Below are 13,051 nucleotides of genomic sequence, written 5' to 3'. Positions count from 1 at the left end.
TCAGTTGTCACATTCTCATTTAATTTGTCATATGTAATTTTATGGTTATTTTGAATTTAATTTTTTTTCTATATGTCATTTTATGGTTTTTCTATTTTGTTAAATTCTATATAATATTTAAATCTAATAATAAATGCATATCGATTTCATTAATCAACTTTCTTTTTAATTTCAAAATTATTAAATTAAAGTTTCATTAATTTCTTTTATTTATTTATCTAAATTATTTGTTTAAATTGAAAATAGAAAAAAAAACACTCTAATTTTTATAATTCAATATTTTTCTTATTTTTCTTATAAATTCAAATTTCTCAAATATTTTGAATTTTATATTTAAATTTTCTTTTAAATGAAGGGAGCTGATTCGTATACAACAATTTTTCTCCATATACAACAATTAGTGCTTTAAAATGTTGTATCGTACAACTTTATAATGCATTAATTGTTGTGTATGGCAAAAAAATGTTGTGTACGAATAACTTCCCTTAAATGAACCCATGTAATAAATGGGTCTAACACCTAGATTATTTTAGTAAATGAAAGTTTTTTGTCACTTGTCATATTCTCCTTTATTTGGACACATGACATTCTCTAAAATTTTTAAATTTTCTATTTTTCATTTGTCATTTCATTGTATTTTTTATTTTATTAAATTAAAATTACACATTTAATATGTAAGGTAATATATATGTAAGATATTTATTAGAAATGGTTTATATATGTAAGGTATTTAATATATTAAAGCCTCATTAATTTTAATAATTCAATTTTTTTTTTCATTTTTCTTATAAATTCAAAATTTTCAAATTGTTAAAATTTTATATATATATTTTTTAAATAAACTAATGTAATAAATGGATTTCACACCTAATGCATTTAAAATTAATTTCATGATTATCATAACGATGTTTATAGATGAGCTCTAGGATAAAGATTGTGCAAAGTAGAATGAAAGAGTTTACAACCAAATGAAAGGATGGAAGATGAATATGCCGGTTTTGCAAGCTCATGAATATGTTCTTATAGGCTTGTAGCTCTTCATTCATCGTCATGATATTTGCTATATATGGTCAAATCCGTAACATGATCCATACAAAATGATCTTTTAATATAGTTTAGACAACTTATTATAGCTATATTAATATATGTTGAAATACATTACAAATTCTTTCAGTTATTGTTTGTTTACATATATGCTTCAAAACCAAACCTAGGTACTTTTAAACACTTTAATGATCATGCCAAGAACTTGTGAAATAGTGCCTCAAAATTTTCCATTTCTTTGCTAGGCAAAGCCACCAAGACGTTGACTTCATTGTTGCTTTCTCCGACAATGTCCGGAAATAGTAATATTATATCTTTCCGGTGATAAACCACCGGACAACTGTACCTTGGTTTCCCCCATGGATACTCCACGTCTGCAAATCCTAATCGCCACCAAGACGAAATCAGAAACTCACCATTCGGAAACCCTTTGTTCACTTCTCCCCAGTCAATCACAGACTGTGCATATTCACCCGTCATCCGTTTAGTACCTTCAGTCACCATCTCCACTAGCTTCGACAAAGGACCTTCTTCAATCTCCTTGCATCGCGCAGATGCATACGCGCTCAGAACAGCATTGCCGGCATATGACGGCGGCAGACCCAAACGGGACCGGATGTCTACGGCGTACAGAACCGTGGAAACCCTCTCTGGGTCGTAATCGGCGCCGGAGGACAAGGCTTTGCACCGCCAAACATGGGCGGCAACCACATTGAACCCTGTGATTTTCGCGTTGGTTGAAAAGGGTTCATCTTTGGCCTTCTGCTTGAGGTAGGCTATGTCGTTTGAGGTCAGATTGAAGATCTTGAAGTCGAGTTCACCTTCTGGGGTGTCGAAAACTGTAGGGCTTGGGAGGTCGATTCCGGTTGGGATCTTGAACAGTTCGGGGTGGTCGAATTGGATCTGGGGTGGCGATCTTGCTGCCAGGAGGCGGCGATCGTTGCAGGGAGTGGTGGCGAGGGGTTTATCAGCAGCCAAAGAAGCTAAGTTTTGTAGGAAGGTTTTGAAGCTTATGCCATCAAAAGTAGCATGGTTTGTTGCCACACCAATTGCAAAACCACCACATTTGAAGGATGTTAACTGTAAAAACACTACCATACTCAGACTTCATATATCAACTGGTTTACTAAAAACAGATTGAATCTAAAACTGGTTTTGCAATCATTTAGATGTTTTTTGAAAAGATTATTGTGACTCAAAGTTAAAATGGTTTTGATGTGTTCAAATATCATAATTACGAATTTAGAAAGTCAAAATAATAGAACCTAAAAGTTGAATACCAGACAAGTCTAACTGGACAACATAGAACAATCTTAAGCTCATTGTGTTTTACAGGTAAATTATGTATTAATAAACAGCTAATTGGTTAAAATGGCAAAATCGTAGATAATTGTAAATCAATAGCCTATTTAATATAATAATATGGTTATTAACGGGTAGGATAATCACTTCGAATTATTTTTTAAAAGGAACCAGTCGGGTTTCTTTCTTCATATCAGCCGTCTAATTAAGCGGTTTCCTTTTGTCATGAACAAAGTTTAAAAAATTATTAAAGAAATTGAAAGACAAAAAAGGTGATATCCCTTCATATCATACGTATTGCAACAACAGTAAAAAATATTAAAAATCAAACATGCTGAATTTGAAGTATAGTATAGTATAGTAAAAATTTATTTAACTGAAGAATAAACATCCTTAATCTATCACTATTCACCAAGCTTTCACAATTCTCATGCTATTTTCTTAACAAAGGGAAATAAATTAAAATCAAACATACTGAATTTGAAGTATAGTATAGTATCAAATTCAGATATATCTAAAATTAAATACCCAAAACAGTCCAACCCAAATGCCCAAAACACGAATATTCTAATTGTATAGTATAAAAAGACGTTATTTTAATATCATAAAGCCACAATAAACGTGTTTCCACAAGATTCAGACTCAAATTGGCCGTCAGTTTTGACATGATCGATGTATAAGACTGGCAAAGCCGCCTCGGTGAGCCTCGGCAAAAACCAAGGTGGACTTGGTGAACACCAGGCCACCAACTCGGCATGCCAAGTTTTGGTGGCCAACCTCGGTAATATATAGTCGATGAGAGAGAGAGAGAGAGAGAGAGAGAGAGAGAGAGAGTGTGTGTGTGTGTGTGTGTGTGTGATCCATCTACCAATTACCAGTGTTGTAAAAGTCCCGATTAATCTCCGATTAAACCCTAGACGCTACTTGACCGATTAGAGAGAGCCTAGCAATTAATCCATGCATACAAAATGACCGAAACAGTAGAACCCGCTGAAATTTTAACACTGTGAAGAGGTTATATCTCAATAGAAACTATTTGAGGTATGATTAATGTTGTATTTATCATATTAACCTATTTTGTTATGATAGTAGTGGTATTTATGAACTTTTATATGATATTAGTCATATTTAATTTTTTAATATTTAACAAATTAACAATTAATGGTTTCCGATTAATCCCCTGATTAATCTCCGCCTAGCCGATTAATCCTTTGACCCTAGTCCACCGACTAGCGAACGTCGAACGGTTTTTACAACCTTGCCAATTACAAAGACTGTCTGTTTTTTAGCCATTTTTTGATAATTTTTTTTAAAAAAAAATCAAAATTTACCATTCTTTTTAACCATATAAATACCCCTCACTACCACATTTTATACAACATTATATTTTTTCTATTTTTCAATTAAAAAGTCTTCTTATTTGTGAAAAAATTGTTTCCTTTCTAACCCAAAAACTCCAAAAACTAGCAAACCAAACACCTAAAACACAAACCTAATTTCATCTTCATCACCTACCTTCATCCAAAATCAAAATGATCGTCCTATTTATTCATCTCCAAATTTCTACTATCCCCGTGTACACTACCCATATCCTATCCAAAACCAATCACAATTCCAAACTCAACCACAATTCCAAACTCAACCATAATTTAAACCTCAATCTCAATCCTAACCTCAAATGCAATTTCAATCTCAAGTCCAATCTCAAATGGAAAATGACTTTAATCCATTTGACCATCTTCCCGACTCAGGGTTGTATCAGTGGGGTCCAGGGCCTCCAATTTCTAGGGTCCATTTTTAAGTATCTAATTATATTATTATTCAAAAACAAAAACATTTGACATTAAGTCGTCACAAACTACTACAAAAAAAAAAAAAAAAAAAAAAAAAAAAAAAAAAAAAGATTGAAGCCAAAATTGGTGTACATGGTGATGAAATTACAACCGATTCATTAGGAATGTAACCAATTAATTATCTTTTTACTTAAAAACTACTGTTAAGGGCCTATTTTTTATTTTGCGCGGGCCTCAATCGGTTTGAATCGGCTATATCTGGACCTGTCATTCCAATTTCAATCCCAAACGTAAACCTAATTCCAAACTCAATCACAACCTGAAGTCGTACCCGAAACGGATTCCAAGCCAGAAGCAATTTAGTCGAAACCCAAGATAATAGGAAAGGTACCTCCCAAGCAATGGACTAGGGAGGAAAACACGATGTCATCTCGTGCATGGGTAGATGTTTCAGAAGATCTGAGCTGTCAGGAAAAACCAAAATTCTCCTACTTTTTTCCGGAAAATTAGTAGGCGTTTTCTTGCAGAAATGAATTGTGGAGACTACAAAGTTGTGATTGAATTTAATGCGATATTTTGACTGTGAAACGACAATGACAAAATAGTGCAAATTATGAAACAATCTAGCAAAATGCTCTTGTAGTTTACCGGAATAAGAAATGGACAACCTTCGTATTTCTTGATGCTTGGAATATTGTGAAGATGTCAATAAAGCAGCAAGATATCGAAAGTTCAGAAACGTTCACAGGTGGCTCTTCTAAAATAATCAAAACTTTCGAAACAACGCATAGTCAATCGTTCGATGCGCATGTTGAGATTGACCTCGATGAAGAAGAGCCTACTGAGGTTCCAATAGTCATTCATCCCATAAAAAGAAATCAAGCTAAGTGAAAGGAAAAAACGACAACAAGTAGTTCGGGTGACATCGAACATCTAACAAACAAAATGGACAACTTAAAATCGGCGTTTGAGCAATACTTGGTTGTCACACAAGAGAAGAAAAAAAAAACCATGCCATGACAATTTTTACAAAAAACACTAGCAATTTTATCCGAAGTGAAATGTTTATTTTGGCATTAAAGGCCAAAGAGGACGTTAAGAAAAAAAATATATACTATCTAGATTTCGGGGATGTTTGGGAGTGCTTTTTGAACTAGAAAAATGATTTTAGATAAAAGTGCTTATTTGCTTATAATTATAGTAAAATGAGTTTTTTAAAAAGTATTTGGATAAATTTTTATAGTGAAAAAGTCAATAAGTTAAAAAATGTTTGGTTTAAAAAGTGTTTTTTGAAATTATATTGGTTGAAAAGTTATAAACAGTTTCAAAAAGCCACGTTTTACATACTTATTAAAAAATGTTTATTGAAACTTATGGAAAAGCTATTCTGAAAAGTGTTTTTGAGTTTGCCAAACATTTTTTTTGGTTTATTACGTTTTCAAAAAGCCAATAAGCAAATAAACACTTTTCAATCGCAGTCCCAAACACCCCTTCATTATTTAAATTTATAGGTTTGGTAAGACGTAAGGTTAATTTTTATATTGTACTTTTTAGGTGTGTTGTAATTTCCTTTTTAGATGGATGCATGATCGTTGATATTTTCTTCTCTCTATGTCTCTGATGTAAATGAGTTGTAGCTGACATTCCAGGGCTTGGATCTGTTGACTTTGTTGTAGCACACAAATAAATGAGTCAAAATTACATATCTAATCTTGTGTTTTATAACTAAACAAAAAACTCTGTTACAGAAAAGGGCAAATTTGATTGTTTTATTAACTGAACAAAAAACTCTGTTATAGATAATAAAAATTAACTTGTTCATAGCTTGACTTATCGTTTTTTTAGAACTATAAACAAACATACCCACTAATCCTAGTCATAATTCTATATTTTTTTTATATACAATAAAACTTGAACCCTCAATCATTTAAAGAATGAAAATATTTTCTAATAGAAATGATATCGATGGATTACAAATCCTTTACCCCTCGTAAAGTTATAAATTTATAACATTATATTTTGTTGGAGAAACTTTAGGGTAGTGATGGATATTGGTGAACTAATAATGATGATAACCATGAGAAGGTAAATAACCGTAGTGTTCGGTGTCATAAATAAGACTTGACCAATGGGCTATGGCTACCTGCCCCAATTAATTTACTAGGCCTTTTTTTCGGCACCTTCACATGCATATGCCAAGTACAACATTTAATATTAGAGTAAAAAGGTAAAAAAAAAAAAAAAAGTTCTTGAACATATCACGTTGATTTATTTATGGGTGTATCTTATACTTCATTTTAAACGGGTCGGAAGTCAATTTAAAAAATGTTTTTGATATGTACAGTTACTTTAAATTGTTTTATTTAAGAAATTAGTTGCGAGACCTATATAGTATATGGATCAATTTAAGAAAACATATTAAATATAAAAATCAAAATATTTGTGAACTTTGAATTTATAAGAAAATAAAAAAATAATGAATTATTATTATTAAAATTCTTTTGTTTTTTAAATTTAAACAAATAATTCAAGTAAATAAACAAAAAAAAAACTAATGAATTTTAATTTGGAAATTTTGAAATTAAAAAGTAACTTCGTTAATGAAATTAATATCCAATTATTACTAGATTTATTGTAATTATTACATTAAAATATTATATGAAATTTAATAAAATATAAAAACTCATAAAATGACATGTGGAAAAAAAATCAAAATAACTATAAAATGACATTTTACAAATTGAATAAGAGTATGACATGTGGCAAAAAAACATTCATTTATTAAAATAGATAAAATGGTTATTGGAATGATATAGTTTTTAAGCATATTAATTATCGTGTAATGCGTATATAGAAGTCTAAATATCACATGATTATGTTAAAAAAGATTAATATAGAACAATATATCAGTACTCATAGTTGTGCATTTCCATACTCCAATGCTGTATTAAATATATAAATTAATACTTTTCATCTTGTTAAGTGAGTTTGGTTTATGTTGGCATCATCATGTGTTAACATCATATATTCCATAATTCTATTTTCCAAATCTGGGTATACATATACCCTTACATGGTTTTGTTCATATTCCAAACCATATATATGCATTGATGTTAGAAACCATAACATGTATCAACATCGGGATATAGATTATTAGTATTTCTCCTTTTCTGGTATGTTCTATGTAGTTTTATCACTAACCATTAGATTTATCCTCTTATTCTTCTTACTACAGTTCCATTTTCACATTCTTATGTTACATTTTATCATCATAAAACTAAGTAGATTAAGAATTAAGACGTATCGTATTTGTGCTACACGTATATAAGCTCATCAAGAAAACTACAACATCTACGAAGTGGTAATGATTTTTTGTGGGACGAAAGTGTTTGATGTATGATGTTGCACTAAATATTGTATGCATTTATAGAATTAAATCATGTATAAAAAATATACCTGAATAATGCAAAGTGGTCGATCATGTATAGCCAAATCATCATAGCTCTTTTGAACCAATTGTCTAAATCCAGGGTTCGGGTACACCAAGTCACCAATTTCACACAACTCGAACTCACTCGAACCCACCACAAACTGAGCCCCGGCTCCATTGCAATCAAACTCAAAACGTTGCGTGTCAAGGTTCAACCTCAACCTTCCTGCTAAGAAATCGTACACAACCAATGCCTCACTCAGTGCAGATTTAAGCATTTCTGCTACTACTTGTGACGGAAACTGAGGGTCCGCCACGAAAAAATGAACAGTTTCCACGTTAAAGTTGAGAACCTGATCGATGTTCGATAAGAACATCGACCGTTTTTCTGTCTCGTGAGGAGGAAAGATAGTGATGGTGTCATGAATGATGACTTTGAGGTCTTGAATGATTTTAGGAGCGGAAGATTTGATAGGGTAATGGGAGAGAGTTCCCATCGTGAGATTTGGTGCAATGCTTTGGAATTCTGATTTTGATGTTGGCATTCCCTTTTATAAGCATGATTTCCGATTTAATAAATAAAAAAGACATACAATATAAAAAACAATTCAAAAAATATGAAAATAATTAAACAGGACCTTTGTTGTTTGTTTTAGATTTATATATATATATATATATATATATATATATATATATATATATATATATATATATATATATATATATATATATATATATATATATATATATATATATATATATTGGTCCACAAGGTAAACGGGTCACGTACAGTACAACCGTATTTACTTCTATTTAAGATTTTAAGTGGTATACATTTTACTATCAGGCCGGTCCAAACGTATATGGAGCCCGGGGCGAAAAGCAAAAAAAGACTCCTTAAAGACAAATATAATAAAAATTCAAAATAAAATTTTCATTTATTTTTCACTATAAACGCGTTTAATTAGAATTAACAAACATATCAAATTATTTATCTTTTGAGGTAGTTTGATTTTGAACCAACTTTAAACCCTAAAAATTATTTAGGTAATAATTTTTTATATATATCATTACACAGCCCATAAATTTTAGGCCCATGGGTGACGTGGGCCCTGGGCGGTCGCCCGGGTTGCCCACAGTCTGGACCGGTCCTGTTTACTATACACTAGTTGTGAAACCCGTATATTATACGGGTTAATTAAAACATAACGTTAAACAATAGCGATTAGATGAAAAGTTTATTTTGAATTTGAAATATGAAATAAGTGAAAATTATGAAAAAAAAACGTTTAAAAAATAAATTAATTAAAATTATGTGTTTAATTGTTAGACCCGTGGACTAAACGAGTTATTATAATAAAATGTTAAATACAAATGTTTAAAGTGTAAATTTATTTAAAATTGAAATTGAAATTAATAGTTATTATAGTAACTTTAATTTATGGAAACTAAATTAATGATATAGTGGAAATGAATAATAAAGTAATTGACAAGTGGAAAATAAATATATTTCAAAATTATGACAAAATGACATGTGGACAAATAAATGAGAGAATGACAAGTGGCAATACCATTTTCATTTATTAGGGTAGATTATAAAAATATATATATATATATATATATATATATATATATATATATATATATATATATATATATATATATATGCCAACAATCGTCCAAATTGTGTCGATCACACGTTCAATGATCAATAGGATTCAAAACATCAAAGTTTATTGATATGAAAAACTAATTAAAAGTACACAGGGCGTCCTAACGGTAATTAGGTATTATTGTTGTAAAAAAATTATAGGAATGTATTAAACTATTAATTATTGCAACTTTTTTTTCTGCTTATATATATATATATATATATATATATATATATATATATATATATATATATATATATATATATATATATATATATATATATATATATATATATATATATATATATGTAAAAGTGAATATACCCTTAAGGATATATAAGCTTAGGTACCCAAACTCACTATATTACGCCGTTTTGTATTATATAATACATTCTAATTGTCTAATGTTCTTATAATTTAACTTCTAACTTGATTTACTTTCATGATTTTTATAAATTACACATTTATCTTCCTCCTACATATTTTTCATTTTCAGCTACAATATATATATATATATATATATATATATATATATATATATATATATATATATATATATATATATATATATATATATATATATATATATATATTAGTAGGTGTTCGGTAAAAATATATGATGTAGGAGAAAGATAATAGTGAAAATTGGAAAATCTTGAAAGTAAATCAAGTTAGGGGTTGAAGTTTAAGAACATTATAATGAATATATCCAACAAAATGACGTATTATAACGTGTTTCGGTACCTAAGCTTATATACCCTTAAAGGTATATTCACTTTTCCCATATATATATATATATATATATATATATATATATATATATATATATATATATATATATATATATATATATATATATATATATATATATATATAGAGAGAGAGAGAGAGAGAGAGAGAGAGAAAAGTGAATATACATTACAGCCCCACCTAAGCTTAGGTACTAAACCTCATAAAAATACGTTGTTTTACTAGATAAAAATTACGATTAGGAGATTCACGATTAACACTTGAAGATTTAAATTCATGATGTACACAATAGTTTTGCTACGGAGGCAAAAACATTGATTATCTTCGACCTTCGTGACAATGAAAAATAATATTGTTCACTAAGGTGAACTAATAAACGATAATGGAGGAAAGAAAACAAGGATGATAAAACGATAATGGATGGAAGAAATGTTATTGGGGACGATATATATTACCAAGTGAAAACCAAATCGAATATAAATTACTAAGTTAAAACGTTATATTATAGAGGTTTAGTACCTAAGCTTAGGTGGGGCTGTAATGTATATTCCCTATCCCCATATATATATATATATATATTAAAAAGACTTTAAATGACTCCTACACTTGCTCTCATGTTCTTCGATACCGTTGCTCTCCGGTTTCCTAGTAGCTTGTCGCAGTGAAAAAAGAAATAAAGTAATTCTTTTTACCTGGTAAACGTTAACATTGTTAACATAATAAAAAGGTTAATACAGGGTTCTCTCTCTCTCTCTCTCTCTATATATATATATATATATATATATATATATATATATATATATATATATATATATATATATACTATCTTATAAAACAAATCTCACTATTTCTAAAAATAGATTGAATAAAATAATAATATTTTTTAAGACGTCCAAATCATTAAGCTAATTGTACAACTAATCACTAATAAAATAATACTAAAATTTAAATAAACTCCTATAAATCCTCTCTTCCAAGGTTTTGACCAGATCTTTTTTCATCCAAATAAATACTCAACACCCTATATCATTTCATGAATTTTCTTTATTTTTAATATGACATGTTTCCTAAAACAAACTAATGATTGAATTGAAAATAATCATTCTCCATCGAAAAAAAATTGATTGTCGAAACAAACTATTTGTCGTCCGCCGCTTTGCGCGGGTAAACGGCTAGTATATATATATATATATACATATATATATATATATATATATATATATATATATATATATATATATATATATATATAAGGTTAGGTTATTTTGTTTTTAGTAACTATTGTGTGTCAGAATGTACAGATCTGAACCATTGGGTGGAATATAATCAAATGTCATGATCTGAGTGTCTATGATAGTAGAATAGGATAACATGTAACATATAATCACACAAATGTGAGCACAAGGGCATTCTAGTCAATTAACCTATATTAAAAAAGGAAATTTTTGGATTTTTAGGGATAATTAATTCCTTTGTTTTTAAAAATCTAAATATTTTAAATTAATTTAAAATTAAAAATCCGATTTTTATTCTGTCAGAATAATAAAATTTTAATCATAAAGTAGTAAACATATTTTTCGATTTTATTCTGTCAGAATGACAGAATGTCAACCATAAACTAGTAAATATATTCTGAAAAAATACACAAAATCGATTCTTGAACTAATAATATACCAAATAATTACATTGTACGATTGTGATTCATTGAATTATAACAAATATTCTGAAAGAATAACAAGTATAACTCTTAAAAAATAACAACATTCTAGATGTCTTGTGTATGTTTGACCTCTAAGTCAATTCAAAATATGCTAGTATTCTATGAGATTGACATTATGTGACATTGACATTCTGTCAGAATTGTATTGCATGAGAATGATTTTATATAAGGAGTCTTTCCCATCAGGTCTTCAAGCCACTCTTCAAGCCATTTCTATCACAAATTCATTGTCATATACTTTGTAGTGATACACTTGTAACAACTACACATTAAACATATAATTAATTAACTACAAATTCTGTCAGAATAAAGCAATAATAATCTTATATAATAAACTATTCTTTCAGAATGGAAATATTATAAAAAGGTAATAGTGTATCTTTCATCATCTGTAGCAATTGAAGCTTGATTAGAATATATAGAATATTCAACACAAAACATAAAACATAAGTAAAAGTAGTTAGAATAACTAGTATACAACATACATTAGAATAAGTAGAATAATTTGAAGTGAACATTTTATCAAACCACCATGCATAGAATAAATAAACGTAAACCATAATGCTTAAAATATTTAAGGTATACATAACTTACAATATCTAGAATAAATCAAAAGAAATCATTATCACATAAGAATATGTAGAATGTTTAAGGAAGAATGATGCAATGTTGGCATTATGTCGAACACCTGGTGGGTGGAAGTTACACTTTCACATTACACATAGCAAATTAACATGTCAAGATCAACATCAGATTCAACAACAAGGTAAACATCATGTGCAATTTCAGATAGCAATTAGATTCAAGGTGCAAAATCAGAAATCAATTTCAGAACCAATCAATCGATACATACTCAATCAGAATCATAAATCAATTTTGACTCAAAGTGAATAAGTCTCGATTCTTCAAAGATGAAACTTCCAACGAATCAGAAATTAAGGTAGAAGAAATCGATTAAGTTGAATAAGAAATAGAGGAAATATAACTAACCTTTTGGCGTCTTGAGAAATAGAATTCGTTTGAATTCGTTGCTACTGGTGCTGATATTTTGATTATCATTCACTCCCTCAGTCTTGTAACATTTGTTGGTTTTAGCAGGGTTATGTTCTGATGCGGCCGAAGGTAAATGGAAGGGGGAGGATACGATTTTGTGGTTGCCGATGGAAGAGGCAATAAGGAGGAGGCATAAGTAGAATACGTACGATATGAGAAGCTAGGGTTTAATAGTTGGTCAAAGAGATTTTTATGGTAATTTCCATGAATTAAGGGATTTTATTTTAATTATCATGCTAAAATTACATAATTACCCTTATTACAATTTTTAATTATTTAATTATTCCTAAATTCCTATTGGTACATT

At 29.2% G+C, this 13,051-nt stretch overlaps 1 protein-coding gene across 1 annotated transcript; it reads right to left on the bottom strand.

Annotated features, from left to right (window-relative positions):
* Positions 1–1,063: 1,063 nt before the first annotated feature.
* On the bottom strand, positions 1,064–8,109 carry GLC (HXXXD-type acyl-transferase family protein). The gene is made up of 2 exons (XM_079020758.1): positions 7,596–8,109; positions 1,064–2,124 (listed from the first exon to the last, which is right to left on the bottom strand). Exons 1-2 carry the CDS (start codon positions 8,064–8,066, stop codon positions 1,237–1,239), a joined length of 1,359 nt encoding a protein of 452 aa, XP_078876884.1. The 5' UTR covers positions 8,067–8,109; the 3' UTR covers positions 1,064–1,236.
* Positions 8,110–13,051: the final 4,942 nt, after the last annotated feature.

Source organism: Lactuca serriola, chromosome 9 (genome assembly GCF_051521515.1).
Source record: "Lactuca serriola cultivar US96UC23 chromosome 9, Lser_US96UC23_V15, whole genome shotgun sequence".
In the NCBI taxonomy this organism is placed as follows: Eukaryota; Viridiplantae; Streptophyta; class Magnoliopsida; order Asterales; family Asteraceae; genus Lactuca; species Lactuca serriola.
This window is presented reverse-complemented; position numbering and strand designations above follow the sequence as displayed.